Source organism: Hippopotamus amphibius, chromosome 8, assembly GCF_030028045.1.
Source record: "Hippopotamus amphibius kiboko isolate mHipAmp2 chromosome 8, mHipAmp2.hap2, whole genome shotgun sequence".
Taxonomy (NCBI): Eukaryota; Metazoa; Chordata; class Mammalia; order Artiodactyla; family Hippopotamidae; genus Hippopotamus; species Hippopotamus amphibius.
This window is the reverse complement of record NC_080193.1, coordinates 24,431,288-24,449,127: the sequence shown is the minus strand read 5'-3', so window position 1 is coordinate 24,449,127 and position 17,840 is coordinate 24,431,288. Positions and strand designations below refer to the sequence as shown.

Here is a 17,840-nt window from a genome sequence, read left to right as displayed (position 1 = left end):
TCCCCCAAAGGCCAGTAATGGATCCCTAGCCCTCAATTCCTACTCTGCTTTGGGATAGTGTGAGCTTCATTTTGTACACGTGTGACTTCGTCCAGTTATAAACCTAATAAACTCTGTAGAACAGAAAAAAAGAATTAATTTTCTTCCATACCCTTAGTATTTCTTGCTTCTACGCTGGGCAAAAGGTTTCCCTTTGTTCTTGCTGCATTGTTTTTGCTACAGAGTGTCTATTTTACTAAGACTTTGTGTTCAACCAGCTTCATGTTGATGAACTTCCTTATTTTCTTCAACAGGAAGCAGCCATCAGTTGCTGGGTCCAATTCAGTGATGGCTCTGTCACCCCCTTGGATATTTATGATGCAAAAGACTTCTCCCTGATGGCCACATCCCTGGATGAGAAGGTGGTCTCCATCCACCAAGACCCCAAGTTCAAGTGGCCTGTAATCACCGCTGTCGCCGAAGGACAGGGGGCTCTGGTGAAGGTCGAAATGGTTATTTGTGAATCATGCCAGAAATCCAAGCGGAAGAGTGTGCTGGCTGTTGGGACAGCCAACATCAAAGTCAAGTTTGGCCAAAATGATGCCAACCCCAACACCAGTGACAGCAGACACATGGGGACAGGAGGTCACCTGGATAATAGCATCAGCGACAGAAGACCCAAAAAGCCCTTGCAAGAATGGGGGAGTCAAGAGGGACAGTACTTCGGCAGTTCTTCCATGGGCCTCATGGAAGGGAGGGGATCCACAACAGAGAGGTCCACCTTCCAGAAGAACAGTGGCCAGGAAAGCCTTTTGGATGATGACAGTCATTTGCAGACCATCTCCGTCGACCTCACCAGCTTCCCAGCCCAGGTGGACCTGCCCAGAACCAATGGGGCAATGGACGAGAATGACCTCACCCAGGCCTCCAAAGGGCTGAGCGATTTGGAAATTGGGATGTATGCGCTGTTGGGTGTCTTCTGCCTGGCCATTTTGGTCTTCTTAATAAATTGCGTGACCTTTGCGTTAAAGTACAGGCACAAACAGGTTCCCTTCGAAGAACAAGAAGGAATGAGTCACTCCCATGACTGGGTCGGCTTGAGCCACCGGACCGAACTGTTGGAGAATCACATCAACTTTGCTTCCTCCCAAGAGGAGCAGATCACCGCCATCGACAGAGGCATGGATTTCGAAGAGAGTAAGTACCTCCTCAGCACAAACTCCCAAAAGAGCATCAACGGACAGCTGTTCCAATCTTCAGGACCCACCCTCGGGGATGGGAAAGATCCGAAAAGTGAGCCCCCAGCATCCCCTACCTCAAAAAGGAAAAGAGTGAAATTCACCACCTTCACCGCCATCTCTCCGGATGATGCATGCCCCGCCGTGAACTCCATAGCGACCAGCAGTGAGGACACCATGAACTGGGTCTGCCAGGATCTGGACCCTGGGGGATGCCAAGAGTCACGTGGCTACGTGGAAGGATTACATGAAGATGTGTAAGCCGGGGCATTCACAGACATTGGTTCTCACTCACCTTTCGGCCTTTAACTTGGGGATGTGGGGCAATGGTGCCCTGGCGGGTAAATAAAAAGACAGGAGGGACTTCCCTGGCGATCCTGTGGTTAGGACTCCGTGCTTCCACTGCAGGGGCACAGGTTCGATCCCTGGTCAGGGAACTAAGATCCCTCATGCCACCGGGCACGGCCAAAAAAAAAAAGACAGGACACGATCAGGGTGACAGTATCCACAGAGCCCCAGAAAATGACCCTGGATCCCCTGGGGAGGCCCCGAGTTGGAATCGATGTCCACATTTCCAGGGTCCAATGTTTCGGTCAATGTTAAGAGGTTTATCATGCATGGCAAGATTTTTTAAACTTGGAAGAAAAATGAGTTCTGAATCACTGAGCTCCAGAGAGCCTCCAGGAAAGAACACTCTCTCTCTCGCCATCTCTCTTTCTTTAATCAAAGCAATTTGGATATTGTCAAAACCACTTGGCTGCAATATTCAATGTTGCAGACCACGGGAGAAAACCAGGACTGGGGTTGGGCGTGAGGGGATGGATGGGAGGAAGTGTGTCGTGGGAACTCAGGCAGCACATCTGGCTGTGAGAGTGAGCAGAGGCGGAGTCTAGAGCCGCCTAGAGTCAGCTCTTGGGAAGCACGATTTCCAGTTATCTCCCAAAGGCTGAGTCAGGGCAAACCGGGGTTATTGACAAACCATGGCAACCGTCCACAAGGATTGAAAGGGGACAAGAGGGCAGATAGGCAACCAGTATCTTTATAACCAGATGCCAAGAACAAACACTCAGACAAACAAAAACCCTCTGAGCCCTTCAGAGCATCCCTTTATCGGTAAACTAGGGAGCCTGGGTATAGAGCTTCAATTGGGTTGGAAGAACCAGAATTTTTTTTTAAAGCAAATTTACTCTGTTCACATTTGTACACCCCCCTCCCCACATTGCCACCTTTCCATAAGTCATTGGTCACTTGTGGGCAGTGGAGGGCAGTATCATCTTTCACTTAGTCTCTTCCACTGTGGCCTCTGTGTCAACCACCAGGTGACATTCTACACCGAAGCCCCACTGGGCAAACTTCACACATGTCCTTTGGAGAGACTGGTCTTTGAGGCTCAGCAGTGCTCACAAGGAATTCAACACCCAAGGATGCTCATTCCCCTTGCTTTCCTGGAAGGAAGAGAGGGCTCTCCTGGGATGGGTCTGTTGACAGTCCCATCCTGTCTGCTGCTCAAGGCTGTTGAGATAAATCTGGGTGTCCCCATGGAGGGTACAGGGCGAGGAGAGCTGGGACATGGGGTGTGTGACAAGGTGGATGGGGCAGGGAGTCTGGCCCCACTCACACACAGGCAGAATGTGAGGCTGCTTCTCCACCTTGGAGAGACGGAGGGACCCGAGGTACCACCTACGGGGCAGACAGCTGGGTTATTTGAGGTTCGAAGGTCAGTTTCTCTTTCTCTGTGTGTCTCTCTGTCCCTGTGTCTCTCTGACCTCTCTCTGCCTCTCCCCCCCCCCCCCCCGCCCCGTGCATATAATTGAATTCTCCTGAGATCAAGTGTGGAAATTCTACCAGTTTACCCTCTGAACCTCAGCACTCTCCCCCAAAACTAAGGTGCTGTCCATTTGCTCTAAGACTATTTCCAGCAGCCAGCAGCCACCTGCTCCTGTCCCCAAGTTGACTTAAGGTGTCTGGCTGGGTGATCAAACTGTCACCCGTTTTCAAGGAGAGTCCTTTGCTTTCGGTAACCCCCTCTTATTTCTTTCAGCCTTTCCCGCGTGATGGTCCGTTTCATACCGCCATCGCTGCACCCTCTCAAATCCGTCTGCGTGCAGAATGTATTGTAGATTGTAAGAATGTAATATATATTTATAAACTTACCGAATGTAAATATAAAGTTTGCCTTCCGCGGCTTTATGGCTGTCCTTTGTCTTTCTCCCTGCTAACTCCCCTTCCTGCGGCTGGCAGCCATGGCCAAGGGCTCAAAAGCTGCGGCTTTGGGTAAATGAAAATGCAGATTGAAGGATTCCAGCGACAATCCAATTACGCCCTTACATCGTGTAATGCCTCTCTCTGCAATGAGGCGATGTTGACACGTGATGACAAAGTACGTTGTGTACTAAGTATCTCTCCTTCAGGACCTGAAAGGATTTGCAAATCAATCACACGTGCAATGCTTCGCTAAAAGCCTGCTGACTGACGGCGGTAAGTGAGAACCACAGCAGGCAAGCGTGTATTCCAGCCTCCCTTTGGGCTGGAGTGAGGACAAGGGCTCTATCCTTTCTTTGGATCGCACGTGCACATTCAGAGGTCAACTTCCTGAGGCACGTGTGTGCCCACGGTGCCTTCGGGCTGGGTTTTTAAAACAGGTTGATTTTCAGATTCCTCTAATAATCAAATGCAGTCCCAAGATGATGCCACAGAAAACGAAGTTGCGTGAAATCCTTGTCTTCTCGCAAACAGTATCAAGTGATGGATCATTCACTTATGCAAGTGGTATTTATTGAGCAACTACCCTGTGCTAAGAAGCACGGCAAACACAAGAGGTATATATAACAGACCCACGCCTACTCTCGCAGGCCTTATCTCTAGTGGGGGTGGGGGGAATAACAGCACAGAAAAGAATTTTTCAGATCATCATAAATTGTACGAGGGATAATAAAACAGGTTACAGAATAGAAAAAGATTGAATCAACATTTAAGACTTTGGCCATTTCACCTAAAAAAAACCCCTGGATTTCTGCCTTCTCTTTTAAACACTCTGGGAAAATGTGACTTACGATCCAACTTGGCCCTAATTGAACATCGTGAATCTGCTGATGTTGCCTCCAGGCAGGACACCCCCATGTCCCCGCAGGCCCCTCCACACCCATGCTGTCTCCCCGACCCAGAGGGCGAATTTCGTTTGCTGTCTATGTCACCATTTTTTTTCAATAGGGAAATATTTCTCCCCAACCATGTCTCTATCCAAAAGTGCAGAAAACAAAAATAGATAGAGGGAGCTGTGTGTTCTTAAGACAAAATTAGGAGAAGTATAGTGTTATATGAAAGAAAGAGAGTACCCCTCTGTGTCTCCTAAGGAAATACAGAACACAGCTTACGATGTCAGGATCACACAACCTGTAATGTGATCTGTGTGCCCAGAGCCTGAGAAAGAAATGATATGGCCATCTTAACAAACTGACTTTTCAATTGGGTGTCTTTGGGGATGTGAATAAAATAAGTGATGCTACTGAGTTTCTCCTAGCCTGACCTTCTGGCTCATTTCCATCCCCTGAGGGCCCCACCCCCATTCCCGGGGCGGTGAGTTCCCGTCCTGTCTGCTATAACCAGACCACAAGCCCAGGGAAACCAGGGTCATCAGCGCCCCCCAGTGGAAGTCATGGCTTCCTGCGGCTTTCAGTGTCCCAGACTTGAGCGATCCTTCATCAGCTGCCTGAACAAAGTCCCACAAGCTGGGCAGCCTGAATAACAGAAATGTGCTGTCCCACAGTCTGGAGGCCGGAAGTCTGGGATCAGGTGTCACAGGGCTGGTTCCCTCTGAGGCTCTAAGGGACACTCTGGTCCAGCTTCTCTCCAGGTCCTGGTTGTGGCCACCATCCTCAGTGTCTCTTGTCTTGCAGACACTTCACCCCATCACTGCCTCCGAGTTCACATGGCATTTTCCACACCATGTGTGCGCTCACGTGTGTGTGTGTGCGTGCAAATTTCCCCTTTTTAAATGGAACACCAGGCAAGTTGGAGTAGAGCCCACCACAATCCAGGAAGACCTCATCTTAACTAATTATACCCACAAAGACCCTAATTCCAAACAAGGTCACGTCTAGTTCCTGGGGGTTAGGACTTTAACACCTGAATTTTGGGGACACAATTAAACCCACAACACTCCAGAGGACTCCGTCAGGTAAACTTGTGGGCAGAAAGAGGGCAGGTGACTGCTCCATGGACCCACGAGAGCGCTAGGCTTCCAGGAACATGTCTCCTCTAGGAAAGCCTCACCCGGTCATCAGTTTCACACACACGTTACAAATGAGGCTGTGCTAGGACACCTCGGGAGTGTGAGGGAACGGTTTATCTGTTTCCCTCTGGGGAAGCCCAGAACTGTGAATTAACTACCCCAAGATGCAGTCATTAGCTTCTCACCGGGGATCCCCTGCCTTTGCTGTGGCAGCAGCCATACACATAATGACAGGAAAGCAGGTGAAGCAGGGATGCTCCCCTAGGGTGGCCCAGGTCCTCCAGCCCAGTGATCATTGATGACCTGAGGGGTGATGGACAGAGGGGCGGAGCAAAGAGGATGCTGTGGCCAGAGGTTCAGGTGCAAGTTTCACCCTGCTTGGCCCCAAAGGCCTTCCTCTTAAGTTCTCTACCATACACTCTGCCCACATCCGGCCCCAGGTGGTGTGTAGATCACACGGTGGGGGGCGGGGATGCTCATCTGTGTATCTAGCCTCCTGGAAGTAGGAGAATTGAAAGTACTAAGGCTACGTGTCTTGGGGAGGTGTATTCGTTTCCAGGGGTGACCGTGATGAATTATCAGAAACTAGGGGGCTTAAAACCACAAGAATGTATTCTCTCCCCATTGAAGAAGTCCACACTCAAGGTGTTAATAGAGTTAGCTCCTCCCCTGGCTGTGAAGGAGAGAATCCCTGGCTTCTGCTGGTCGCTGGCAATCTTTGGAATCCCTTGTCTCTTTCCAAAGACCCTCTCTTTCCAAATAAGGCTGCAGTCACAGGTTCTGAGGGTTAGGGTTTCAACACATCTTTTGGGGGAGACACTTCTATCCACTCCAGGAGGAAGTAGTCCCCTTAGGAGGGAAGAAGTCCTGTCTTGATGTTTGCTTTGGAGAGAATCTTTGCATTGCAAGTGATTTTAAAAATTGCTTTTTAACTTGCCTTCAGGAAGAGTAATAGGGGAGGTGGACAGAATTTATTGCTCCATAGGACTGAACAAGGGGAGGTGAAACTGGCTTCAGGAATGGTTGGACCCAGGGTTCTATCTCTTCCCCTCTCCTATTCTTGGCTCAGTATTTGCCTGTTTGACTTCGGGTTCAGGAAATGCTCTTCCATACGGTGGCCTCTGGAAGCTCTAGTTGTGGTAGTTTCACAGCAAATAATCTCAGAGTAAAGACAGATAAAATCCCTCAATTGACCCCTATTGGCCAGCTGGAGTCACAAGCTGAACGTAAGTCAAATCTGTCACCTGCAAGATGTAATGTCCAGGGCTTCCTAGGTGGCGCAATGGTTGAGAATCCGCCTGCCAATGCAGGGAACACTGGTTCAATCCCTGCTCCAGAAGATCCCACATGCCACGGAACAACTAAGCCTGTGCGCCACAACTACTGAGCCTAAGCTCTTAAAAAAAAAAAAAAAAAAAAAAAAAAAAAGATGTAATGTCCAGACCTCAATCACAGGCATCTCCCTCCAGGCTTGCAGCAGCCAATCAGCTTTATTTTTCTGGGTTTTTGTCTTGTTCTGTTTCCTTTCTAATCGAGGTGTGAAAACACCTAGGTTCAGTTGAAGTTGCTGATGAAGACACACAATTGAGATTTCTTTCAGTGATAAAATCTGCAAATTTGTATTCCAAACAATGTAGCTAAAACTTGAGATGAATTCCTCCTTTTCTTTCCTTTTTTGGCTTAATGGATATCTTTTATTCAGTATGAAATCTTTATACTCTATGTTCCACGTGTTAAGAATAAACATATGTTAAGTCAGTGAGAAAGGGAAAATCAAGATATTTTCGCCAAAACAAAATAGATATTTTTGTAATAAAAATGCATGCTGGTCCACAAAGCAGGGGATCCCCTACCCCCTTTCTCCACCTTTTCCTGGCTTCCCCACCTCCCCCACCCCCAATTCCATTCCTGTGAGCTTTGCTTTCTGGATGTTCAGCGAGACTCTAGAACTGTATGTACAGAACCCCAGAAAACTGAGGTTCATACTGAAGATGGGAGAGCAAACCCCCTTCACAAGCAACCAGTGGGGGTCCACCGTAGAAACCCACCCGTCAATCTCCAGCTGGGTCCCCATGAGAGAGTCCCATGGGCCATCAGACTCTGTGTCACCTCCTTTTTCCAGGACAGCCAGACTTTGAATTTCTCAAGGCCATTTTTCCCTGACATTCAATCTAGTCGGATCCGCCAGTTACGCTAATGGACTCAACGTGTGATGGCCAATGTCTGTTTTATAACTTTAAAAGCTTCTGTCTCCCTCTCCTTTGCTCCCCCAGCCTCCGGACAATTTCGTGGCTCTTAAATGAATCTACTAAGTAGACAGTCAATGTTTGCTAAATGAAAATTAACAGCGTGACCTTTTAAAAACATAATTCAAATCATGTCACTCCCTGGCTTAAAACCCTCCAATAGATGCCCATAAATCCTCGAGTGAAATCTGGACTTTGTACCATGGCCGACTGCCCATCACCCCACCCTCATCTCCCACCGCTGCCCTTCTGGCTCACTAACTCCAGCCCCACTGGTTCCCTTCTGACAAAATGAGCTCATCCCTGCCTAGGAGCCTTTGCCCTTGTTGCCTCTCTTTTCTGGAGCTCTGTTCTCCGGTATCGTCACAGGCTTGACTCCTCCTCATTACCGAGGCCTCAGATCCTAAGTCACATCCTCAGTGAGGCTTTCTCTGGCCACCTTAGAGTAGCCTCACACCTCATCCCATTCGAGTCCCTACCCCTCTTCTCATCCCATCTTATAGTCTTATCTCCTAGACGACTCTGGCATTGACCTTTCCAAGTATTTGCTTTCTTGTTTGTTGTGCATCTTCCCTAGCAGAATATAAGTTCCAGAAGAGTAAGGATCTAGTCCTACTTGTTCTCTGCTATACACCCCAGGACTAGAGCCATGCCTAGCAAGAGTCAGCAATCAGTAAGCATTTGTTTGGATGGATGGATGGATGGATGGATGGATGGATGGATGGATGGACGGACAGACAGACGGATGGATGGATGGATGGATGGATGGATGGATGGATGGATGGATAGATGGATGGATGGATGTTTGAATGAATGGATGGATGGGCAGACAAACAGACAATGAATGGTTTGCAGAGCATAAGTGACGAAGGCATAGTCTGATAAATTAAACTGGGCCCCTAGGGGGAACCAGGAAACTAAACTGCTGTCGGAGGCTTTTTTCACACAATGTAGTTGCGCTGCCACACAGACATGACACCAACATCTTGCCCTGGGCCAATAGACAAGGCTTCAGGTTTGGTCACTCCAGGGGCAACAAAAATACTTGGATGCAACTCCTGCCCTTAAGAGGGGCATAGAAGATAGTTAGTACCTCTTCTCATCTCTTTCCATACAGATCTTGCTGACTTACTGTCTGTGAGTAAAGCATGGTAAGCATTAAATCCTCCCCTTCTTCCCAGATCAACCTCATTGTGTGGATGTCTTCACTTGAGTCGGAATCCTGCCAGCTGAGCTCCATACAGTCAGTATCTCCAGAGTCTACTGACAAAGAGATGCTTCTCTAGCTTTTCCACATCCCCAGGGAAGGGAGGGGGTACCCTTCTTTGTCTGGAACCCCAAATACTTGGGGCATGTTTGGAAACGTGGAAGTTATGGTAGAGACAGTCGTACTCAGTACATTTCCAGCTGGCCTTGCAGTTCAGTTGGTCCACGTGATGAGTTCTGGCAACAACTGTGAACAGTGATGACAGGTCACCCCAGTGGGGGCGGTCGGGACCCAGCACAAGTGACCCATGCTCTCTCTTACCCTGCCTCGGTGGGAAGACACATGCTTTTTGTTTGTTTGTTTGTTTTTAATTAAAATATAGATGATTTACAATGTTAATTTCTGCTGTACTGCAAAGTGATTCAGTTATACATCCATATATATACACACACACTTTCTTTGTTTATATTCTTTTCCATAGTGGTTTATCATAGGATTTTTTTAGGAGATTTAAAAAACGTTTTATTGGAGTATAGTTGATTTACACTGTTGTGTTAGTTTCAGGTGTACAGCAAACTGAATCAGTTATACATATACATATACCCACTCTTTTTTAGATTCTTTTCCCACATAGGTCATTACAGAATATTGAGTAGAATTCCCTGTGCTATACAGTAGGTCCTTATTAGTTATCTATTTTGTGTATAGTCGTGTGTATATGTTGATCCCAATCTCCCATTTATTCCTCCACCCCTTTCCTTCCTGGTAACCATAAGATTGTTTTCTACATCTGTAACTCTATTTCTGTTTTGCAAATAAGGTCATTTGTACCTTTTTTTTAGATTCCAAATGTAAGTGATATCCTTTAGGAGAGTATATATCATTGGAGGGAATGGTGGAGAGATCTTTGTACCAACAGAATATATTTCAGTTGTCTTTTTTTTTTAAGCTCTTTGTTGGAGTATAATTGCTCTACACTGTTGTGCCAGTTTTTGCTGTACAACAAAGTGAATCAGCTGTATTTATACATGTATCCCCATATCCCCTCCCTTCCGCGACTCCTTCCCACCCTCCCTATCCCAGCCCTCTAAGTCATCACCCATCCTCGAGTTGATCTCCCTGTGTTATGCAGCAGCTTCTCACTAGCTGTCTATTTTACACTTGGTAGTGTATCTATGTCAATGCTACTCTCTCAATTCGTCCCAGCTTCCCCTTCGCCCCACCCCCACCCCCGGCCCCGTGTCCTGAAGTCCATTCTCTACATTTGCATCTTTATTCTTGCCCTGCCACTGGGTTCATCAGTACCATTTTTTTTAGATTGCATATATATGTAGTTGATTTACAATGTTAATTTCTGCTGTACCGCAAAGTGATTCAGTTATATATATATACACACACACACACACACACACATTCTTTTTTTATATTCTTTTCCATGGTGGTTTATCACAGGATATTGAATATAGTTCCCTGGGCTGTACAGTAGGATGTTGTTGTTTACCAACCCTATATATACTAGTTTGCATCTGCAAATCCCAAACTCCCAATCCATCCCTCCCCCACCCACCCCCCTTGGCAACCACAAGTCTGTTCTCTATGTCCATGAATCTGTTTCTGTTTCATAGATAGGTCCATTGGTGTCACATTTTAGATCCACATATAAGTGATATCATATGGTATTTGAGGAAGACACATGTTGACACGTAGCACTACCGGTTGGAGGGAGGCTGGGTCCCTGAGTGGCTGTGGGAGGCTCGTGGCGCCGGAGAGGATCAGACCTTCACAGACCCTTCTTGACAAGAAACAGAACTTTATTCTGCTTCACTAACTGCTATTTTGGTTTGTTTATAGCATTCCTGCTCCCACCTGATTAATACACGAGTCGTTCAGTAGAAGCTGAAACCTTCCTATAAAGATGGGAACACAGAGGGAGGGGGGAACGGATTCATGCCAAACTGGGTTCTTTTTCCCCTTTAAGGATCTACATGACTTGGTTGCCAATGTCAGCTTGGCCCGGAGGACCGAAACAGACGCAGCATCTTGAGAGAGAAGAGGTCTCTTTAGGCCTAATTGGGATTCTTATTACCAACTTGGAAAACAACTAGGGACTTTCTTGCAGGTGCCTTATAGCTGGTGTGAGCCAATTAGACAGCCGAGAATGGACTGTCTCTGCTTTGCTCTGTCTGTGACAATGTCACCCAGGAGCCCAACGTTCCCCAAAGGCCTCTGAGCTGCCTGGTCCTCCCAGTGCCATGGGCAGCTCTGCCCCCAATCTACCCTTTAAAGCACACGTATGGATGTGGGGATGAGGTGCTATCATCCAGAGGAAGCAAGTTCCGCTCAGCCGTGCCTCCCAGCTCCTGTCCCGGCTCCCTAGCCCCGCCAAGCAGCTTAAGGTCAGGAAACAGCAGGACTGAACCCGGTTCCAGCTCCCACTCCTGTGAGTGGCAGATGTGGGCAGACATCTGGGCTTGGATCTCAGTGTGGCCTCAGCTGGTGGGAGGGACGCTGAGGGTGCCTGAAGTCCTCTGCGTTCTCTTGTTGGTGTTTGAAGCGTTTCATGGTGCGAAGACCAGATTCTGTAATGCAGCTGGGGAACCACACAAGCCAGCCTCGACTTCATCACCTGCAGCACGGAGACAGTGTCACCTGGCGCGGTGATGCATTGTCACCCACGTGACTGTATCTTTGACAATATAGCAGTGGCCCTGCCTGGAAGGGCCTCCGTGGACCCCACTCCTGTGGTTTGCTTGGTGGCCATGGCTGCTCTGCAAGGGCACCACCCTTTCCACAGCTGAGCCCCAGAAGCATCTTCCTGGGTGCCACTTCCTGCCTGGTTACCCCAGCTGAGCCCCACTTAGTTGATTGGAGTCTATGCTTTCTGCTTATTTTTTTTTATTTTTAATTTTTCTAATTTTTATTGAACTATAATTGATTTACAAAGTTGCATTAGTTTCAGATGGGCAGCAAAATGATGCAGTTTATATATATATATATATATATATATATATATATATATATGTTCCCTTTTAGATTATTTTCCATTATAGGTTATTACAAGATATTGAGTATCTTGTACTGTATAGTAGGTCCTTTTTGTTTATTTTATACATAGTAGTGTGTATCTTTTAATCCCAAATTCCTAACTTATCCCTCCCTCCCCCTCTTTCTGCTTTGGTAACCATAAGTTTGTTTTCTATGTCTGTGCATCTATTTCTGTTTTATAAATATGTTCATTTGCATCAGTTTTTTTAGCTTCCACATATAAGCGATATAATATGATATTTGTTTTTCTCTGTCTGGCTTAGTTCACTTACTATGTTAATCTCTAGGTCCATCCATGTTGCTGCGAATGGCATTATTTCATTCTTTTTTTTTATGGCTGAGTAGTATTCCATTGTATATATATATACCACATCTTCTTTATCCATTCATCTGTTGGTGGACATTTAGGTTGTTTCCATGTCTGGGCCAAGTAGCAAGGTCTTCTTGGTGTTGCTGCAGAAAGAGCTATTAAAATGCAGACATCAACAGCCCTCAGTGAAAGTGGTTGTCTTGAATTGGGCACCGAGGGTCCTTGGGGACCCTGCTAGGTGGCATCCCCTTTGGCCGAGAGCTTGGCACTACCTCTCTTTCATCCCTAGACCACTCTAGCCCCAAATCTATGGGGAGCTGAGGTTATTGAAGGTCATGTCTTCAGCCAGCCATCTATGTGAACCTTGTGCCCATCAATCAAAACGGATCAGGATTTTTCAGCCTTAGAACAGAGAGGGAGTGCTACACCCCAGGAGAGACATGGACCCCAGTGGAAGTGGAGTTTTGTAACTTCCCAGCAGGTAAACGGATGTCTCAGAAGATGAGATCCTTGTTTTTCTTTTGCCCCTTCTTTTTTCTCATCTTCTTAGGAAACTGTAAACCCAATAATATCTATCAAGTCACCAGGTTAAGCTTAATATCCCACTGATATGTCAAATTTTTCAATATCTTCATTGCCCCGAAGGAAACCATCCATTTCCACTACACAGGATGATTCTTCTGGACCCCCTCTGTCCTGAAGGGGGCACCTTCCTGGTCACCCCCTGGCTGGTCCCCAGCCATCCCTCACCCTGGCACCCGTGGTTGCCTCTGAAGCTATACCAGGCAGTTCTCGCTGCTCTCGGTGTGAATCTCTGCGTTCCCAAGGGCCGTTCCCCCAGACATGACTGTCACCTGTGATTTACTGCAGGGAGGAGAGGCACAGAACCCAGAGGGGTCCCAGGGCAGAACTCAGGCACCTGCAAATGAGAAGACTTCCCAAACTGTATTTTTCTCCATGGATAAATAAACAAAATCTCAATCCTCCCAGTGTTAAAAAGCCTCAAGGAATATGCAAAACTCAGTGTCCTCCTTAAGGTGTTTGAAAATAACTGTGGTTAAAAGAGAGAGAGAGAGAGAGAAAGAGAAGAGAAAGCATACATTAAATAATGAGTCTGTGGCTTAAAGACTCTCTCAATGGTGTTTCCAGGACTGCTGGACTGACTCTCTCCTTCATGGAACCAAACAGAACCCAAACTACGGTGCCAAGAAGAAAGGGTTTTAATGAGAACTGGATGTGTGCAAGATTTGTATTCAGGACAATCCCATTTGGAAGAACTGTGTCATTGAGAAGCATTAAAAAGTCCACATTTCTCAGGGCTGTATGATTAGACACAGCACAGGCTGACAATGTGTGTTCGTTATTCATTGCTGCAGAATGAATTACCCCAAAACTTAGCGGCTTAAGACAATGAACACTCGTCACTTTCTGGGGGTCAGAAATCTGGGAATGGCATTTCTGGGTGGTTCTGGCTCAGGATCTCTCAGCTGGGGCTGCAGGCATCTGACAGTTCGACTAGGGCTGAGTGATATGCTTCTGAGGTAGCTCACTCGTTTGTCTGCAAAGTTAGTGCTTATTGTTAGGAGGTCTTGAACTCTGCTAACAGCTGCTTGAGTGACCCCACACCATGGCAGCAGCTACCCCCAGAACCAGGGACCCAAGAGACAGCAAGAAAGAAGCCACAGGGTCTTTAGGACCCAACTCTGGAAGTCACATGTCATCATTTCCACTGTTCTATTGGTTACACAGATGTGTCCCACTCAGTTTGGGAGGAAACCACACAAGACCCTTAGTACCAGGAGCTAAGAATCATAAAAGGGCCCATCTTAGAGACTGGCTACTCCACCCTTCTCAGGGAGGCTCTACCAAGCAGCAAAAAAACACCTTCCCCACATTGACTGGCTTACATCCCGCAGCTCAGACAACCACTAAGGAAAGGGATCATGTCTTTCCCAGTGGCTCCAAGGAAAACCCAGAAAAAGAGTCATTGATCCAACTTGAGTTAGAGAGATGTCCATTCTCAAACCAGTCACCTCATTACTGGGGGATAATGGATATCTTCGATGGGGTAGGCATGCATCCCATACCCACCTCCTCAGCAGGAGGGTAGGATCACCCCCCTTCAAATCACATGGCTGAGGTTGAGGGAGGGATAGTCCTCATGGAAAACATAGGGGAGCTTTCTGATTTCCATAAGAAAGGGGAACGGACAGAGAGCAGGAAAGGTCAATCAATATCAAGCACAGGCCCCAGTGCCTATTCACTCCTAGAGCACCTCCCCAGAGAAGAAAGATTAGCTGCCCTGAGGTTAAGTGTAAAGCCCTGTAGGAGATGAACTAAGCAGATCCGCCTGCCTGCTCCTGGCCCTACTCCTTAGGCACCAGACACAAGCGCATCTGTGGTTCAAACTCGGGAGATTTCGAGGGGGATGAATGGGATGATGAGATTCCCTCCCTGCCTCTCTATGTCTAGAACAGTTATTCACAGCTCGGCAGACCCTGCTCTGTTTCCTCCCAACTTCTGAGATGCTTTCACACATACGAAGGCTTTGAAGATAATTCCCAGTCCATCTTGATGCCCCTCAAACCACGGAGACAAAATCAATGTGTGCAATTAAGTCTTCCCCTTTTTATAGACGTGTAATTGGACAGACAAATGTCCTGAGCTGTATGTGTCAATACATAGGTCTTGGCAAGGAGGGGAATCTATTACCAGCAGCTATTAACACCTTCTGCACCTGCCTGAGTGGATCTGAGTAACTCTGAGTTGGAGGATGTGGATCATTTGAGATTCTTGTGTTGATCATTAGGCACAAAAGAATCAAAGGAATTTTCTCAGAGTCATATGGCTAGGACGTGGCAAAGCCAGAGACTGAATCTTATGTCCTGACTTCCTAATGGGTCATTGGTCAGGGCTACAAGAGCACCGAACTCCATCTCCTATTTTTTTTAAAGATTTATTTTATTATTTATTTATTTTATTTTTGACTGCATTGACTCTTTGTTGCTGTGCACGGTCTTTCTCTAGTTGCAGCGAGCGGGGGCTACTCTTTGTTGCAGTGTGTGGGCTTCTCATTGCGGTGGCTTCTCTTGTTGCAGAGTATGGGCTCTAGGCACAGGGGCTTCAGTAGTTGTGGTGCATAGGCTCAGTAGTTTTGGGGCACGGGCTTAGCTGCTCCGCAGCATGTGGGGTCTTCCCAGACCAGGGCTTGACCCCGTGTCCCCTGCATTGGCAGGTGGATTCTCAACCACTGCACCACCAGGGAAGCCCCCCACCTCCTGTTGTCACCCCAAATTCCCTTGCGATTATCTTACTGTGTTGTGTGCATTCTTGGTGGGACAGTACAGGCAGCTGGCTGATTTTCTGCCACAAAAGTCACAGTTCACATGGAGAGTCTTTGAGTGACAGCCTTCCTTTCTGTACTGGGTGCCCAGCCAGCAGGTGGGCTTAGAGTCAAAGCTTGGTTACCCAGATAGATGCTCTCTAGGGCTGTTAACTCTCAAACAACTGACCCGAAGACAGAAGCAGATGAAATACCTCCATCCCATCAGGAGTTACTCATCCAATATGTTCCTGCTTGGGACCATTTCTGTAGTTTCTGCTTCCCAGTGTCCAAACTACCCTGCTCCCTGCCTGTTTCCAATCTCCCCTGTAATGCTGAGAGCTCCCAGGGGCCTTCCTGGAAATTTTTTTTTTTTGGGGGGTACACCAAGTTCAATCATCTGTTTTTATACACATATCCCCGTATTCCCTCCCTTCCTTGACTCCCCCCCCTCGAGTCCCCACCACCCTCCCCGCCCCAGTCCTCTAAGGCATCTTCCATCCTCGAGTTGGACTCCCTTTGCTATACAACAACTTCCCACTGACTATTTTACAGTTGGTAGTATATATATGTCTGTGCTACTCTCTCGCTTCATCTCAGTTTCCCCTTCACCCCCCGCCCACTCCCATACCTCCAGTTCTCCAGTCCATTCTCTGTATCTGCATCCTTGTTCTTGTCACTGAGTTCATCAGTACCATTTTTAGATTCCATATATGTGAGTTAGCATACAATATTTGTCTTTCTCTTTCTGACTTACTTCACTATGTATGACAGATTGTAGTTCTATCCACCTCATTACATATAGCTCCATCTCATCCCTTTTTATAGCTGAGTAATATTCCATTGTGTATATATGCCACATCTTCTGTATCCATTCATTTGTTGATGGGCACTTAGGTTGCTTCCATGTCCTGGCTATTGTAAATAGTGCTGCAATAAACATTATGGTACAAGTTTCTTTTGGGATTATGGTTTTCTTTGGGTATATGCCCAGTAGTGGGATTACTGGATCATAGGGTAGTTCTATTTGTAGTTTTTTAAGGAACCTCCAAATTGCTTCCTGGAAATTATATTTTACTTGTGTTAATGAGAGTGTCCGTTTCTTGCTGCCATCAAACATCTTATCTTAAAAGCTGGTCTTTCTGTTTTGCTTCCTGATAACAAAAGGGCATCTCCAATCTCCCAGTATGGCATTTGGCCACAATCATTTGGAGATCTTTGACACCCTATGTTTTTTTTTTATTAATTAGTTAATTTACTTATTTATTGGCTGTGTCAGGTCTTCCTCGCCGCATGTGGGCTTTCTCTGGTTGCAGTGAGTGAGGGCTACGTTTCCTTGCGGTGCACAGCCTTCTCATTGTGGTGGCTTCTCTTGTTGCGGAGCTTGGGCTCTAGGTGCTCAGGCTTCAGTAGTTGCAGTACGTGGACTCTAGAGCACATGCTCAGTAGTTGTGGCACACAGGCTTAGTTGCTCCGTGGCATGTGGGATCTTCCCAGACCAAGGATGGAACCCGTGTCCCCTGCATTGGCAGGCAGATTCTTAACCACTGCGCCACTAAGGAAGTCCCTGACACCCTATGTTTTGATAAAGTCACCTATTGTGGTACAAATGAAGCTAGTAGGAAAAAGAAAACAGAGACATTTATTACATCCTGTCTCAACCTCTGCACAATTGATAATTTGATGCTGGCTAATTCCTTATGTGGGGGAGGGAGCTGTCCTGTGTATCATGGGATGTTTTACAGCATCCCTGGTCTCTACTCACTAGGCATCAGTAGCAACCCCCTCCCCTGTGTGACAATGGAAAGCATCTCCAGGTGTTCCCAGGTGCCCGATGGTTGGGGTGGACAGAACTGCTCAGTGCTATGTCATCCCCACGGGGTCCTCATTCCAGCCCATGGGGAGAAAAGGGAGAAATGAAAAGCAGGAGAGAGTGAGCGACTCCTTTCGGAAGGCCGTGACCCTGACCCTGCTCACCTCTCTTCCATTCACATGACCTTAGCCTGAACTTGTCATGGGTCTACACGGAGCTGCAAGGGATGCTGGGAAATGTCACCACCTGGGCTGCTCTCGTAGCCGGGAAGAGCCAATTCTGACTCCACGTTGGATCTGCTTCTTTACCCTACTCACCTCTCTTCCATTCACATGACCTTAGCCTGAACTTGTCATGGGTCTGCACGGAGCTTCAAGGGATGCTGGGAAATATCACCACCTGGGCTGCTCTCATAGCCGGGAAGAGCTGATTCTGACTCCACGTTGGAT

General features: G+C 47.2%; 1 protein-coding gene across 1 annotated transcript in view; it reads left to right on the top strand.

Annotated features, from left to right (window-relative positions):
- The window catches only part of TMEM132D (transmembrane protein 132D), an 807,498-nt gene extending 806,020 nt beyond the window's left edge, over window positions 1-1,478 (top strand). Inside the window, exon 9 of the mRNA XM_057747245.1 lies at window positions 294-1,478. Coding sequence (XP_057603228.1) covers window positions 294-1,478 — 1,185 coding nt within the window. The remainder of the gene's footprint in view (window positions 1-293) is intronic.
- Window positions 1,479-17,840: the final 16,362 nt, after the last annotated feature.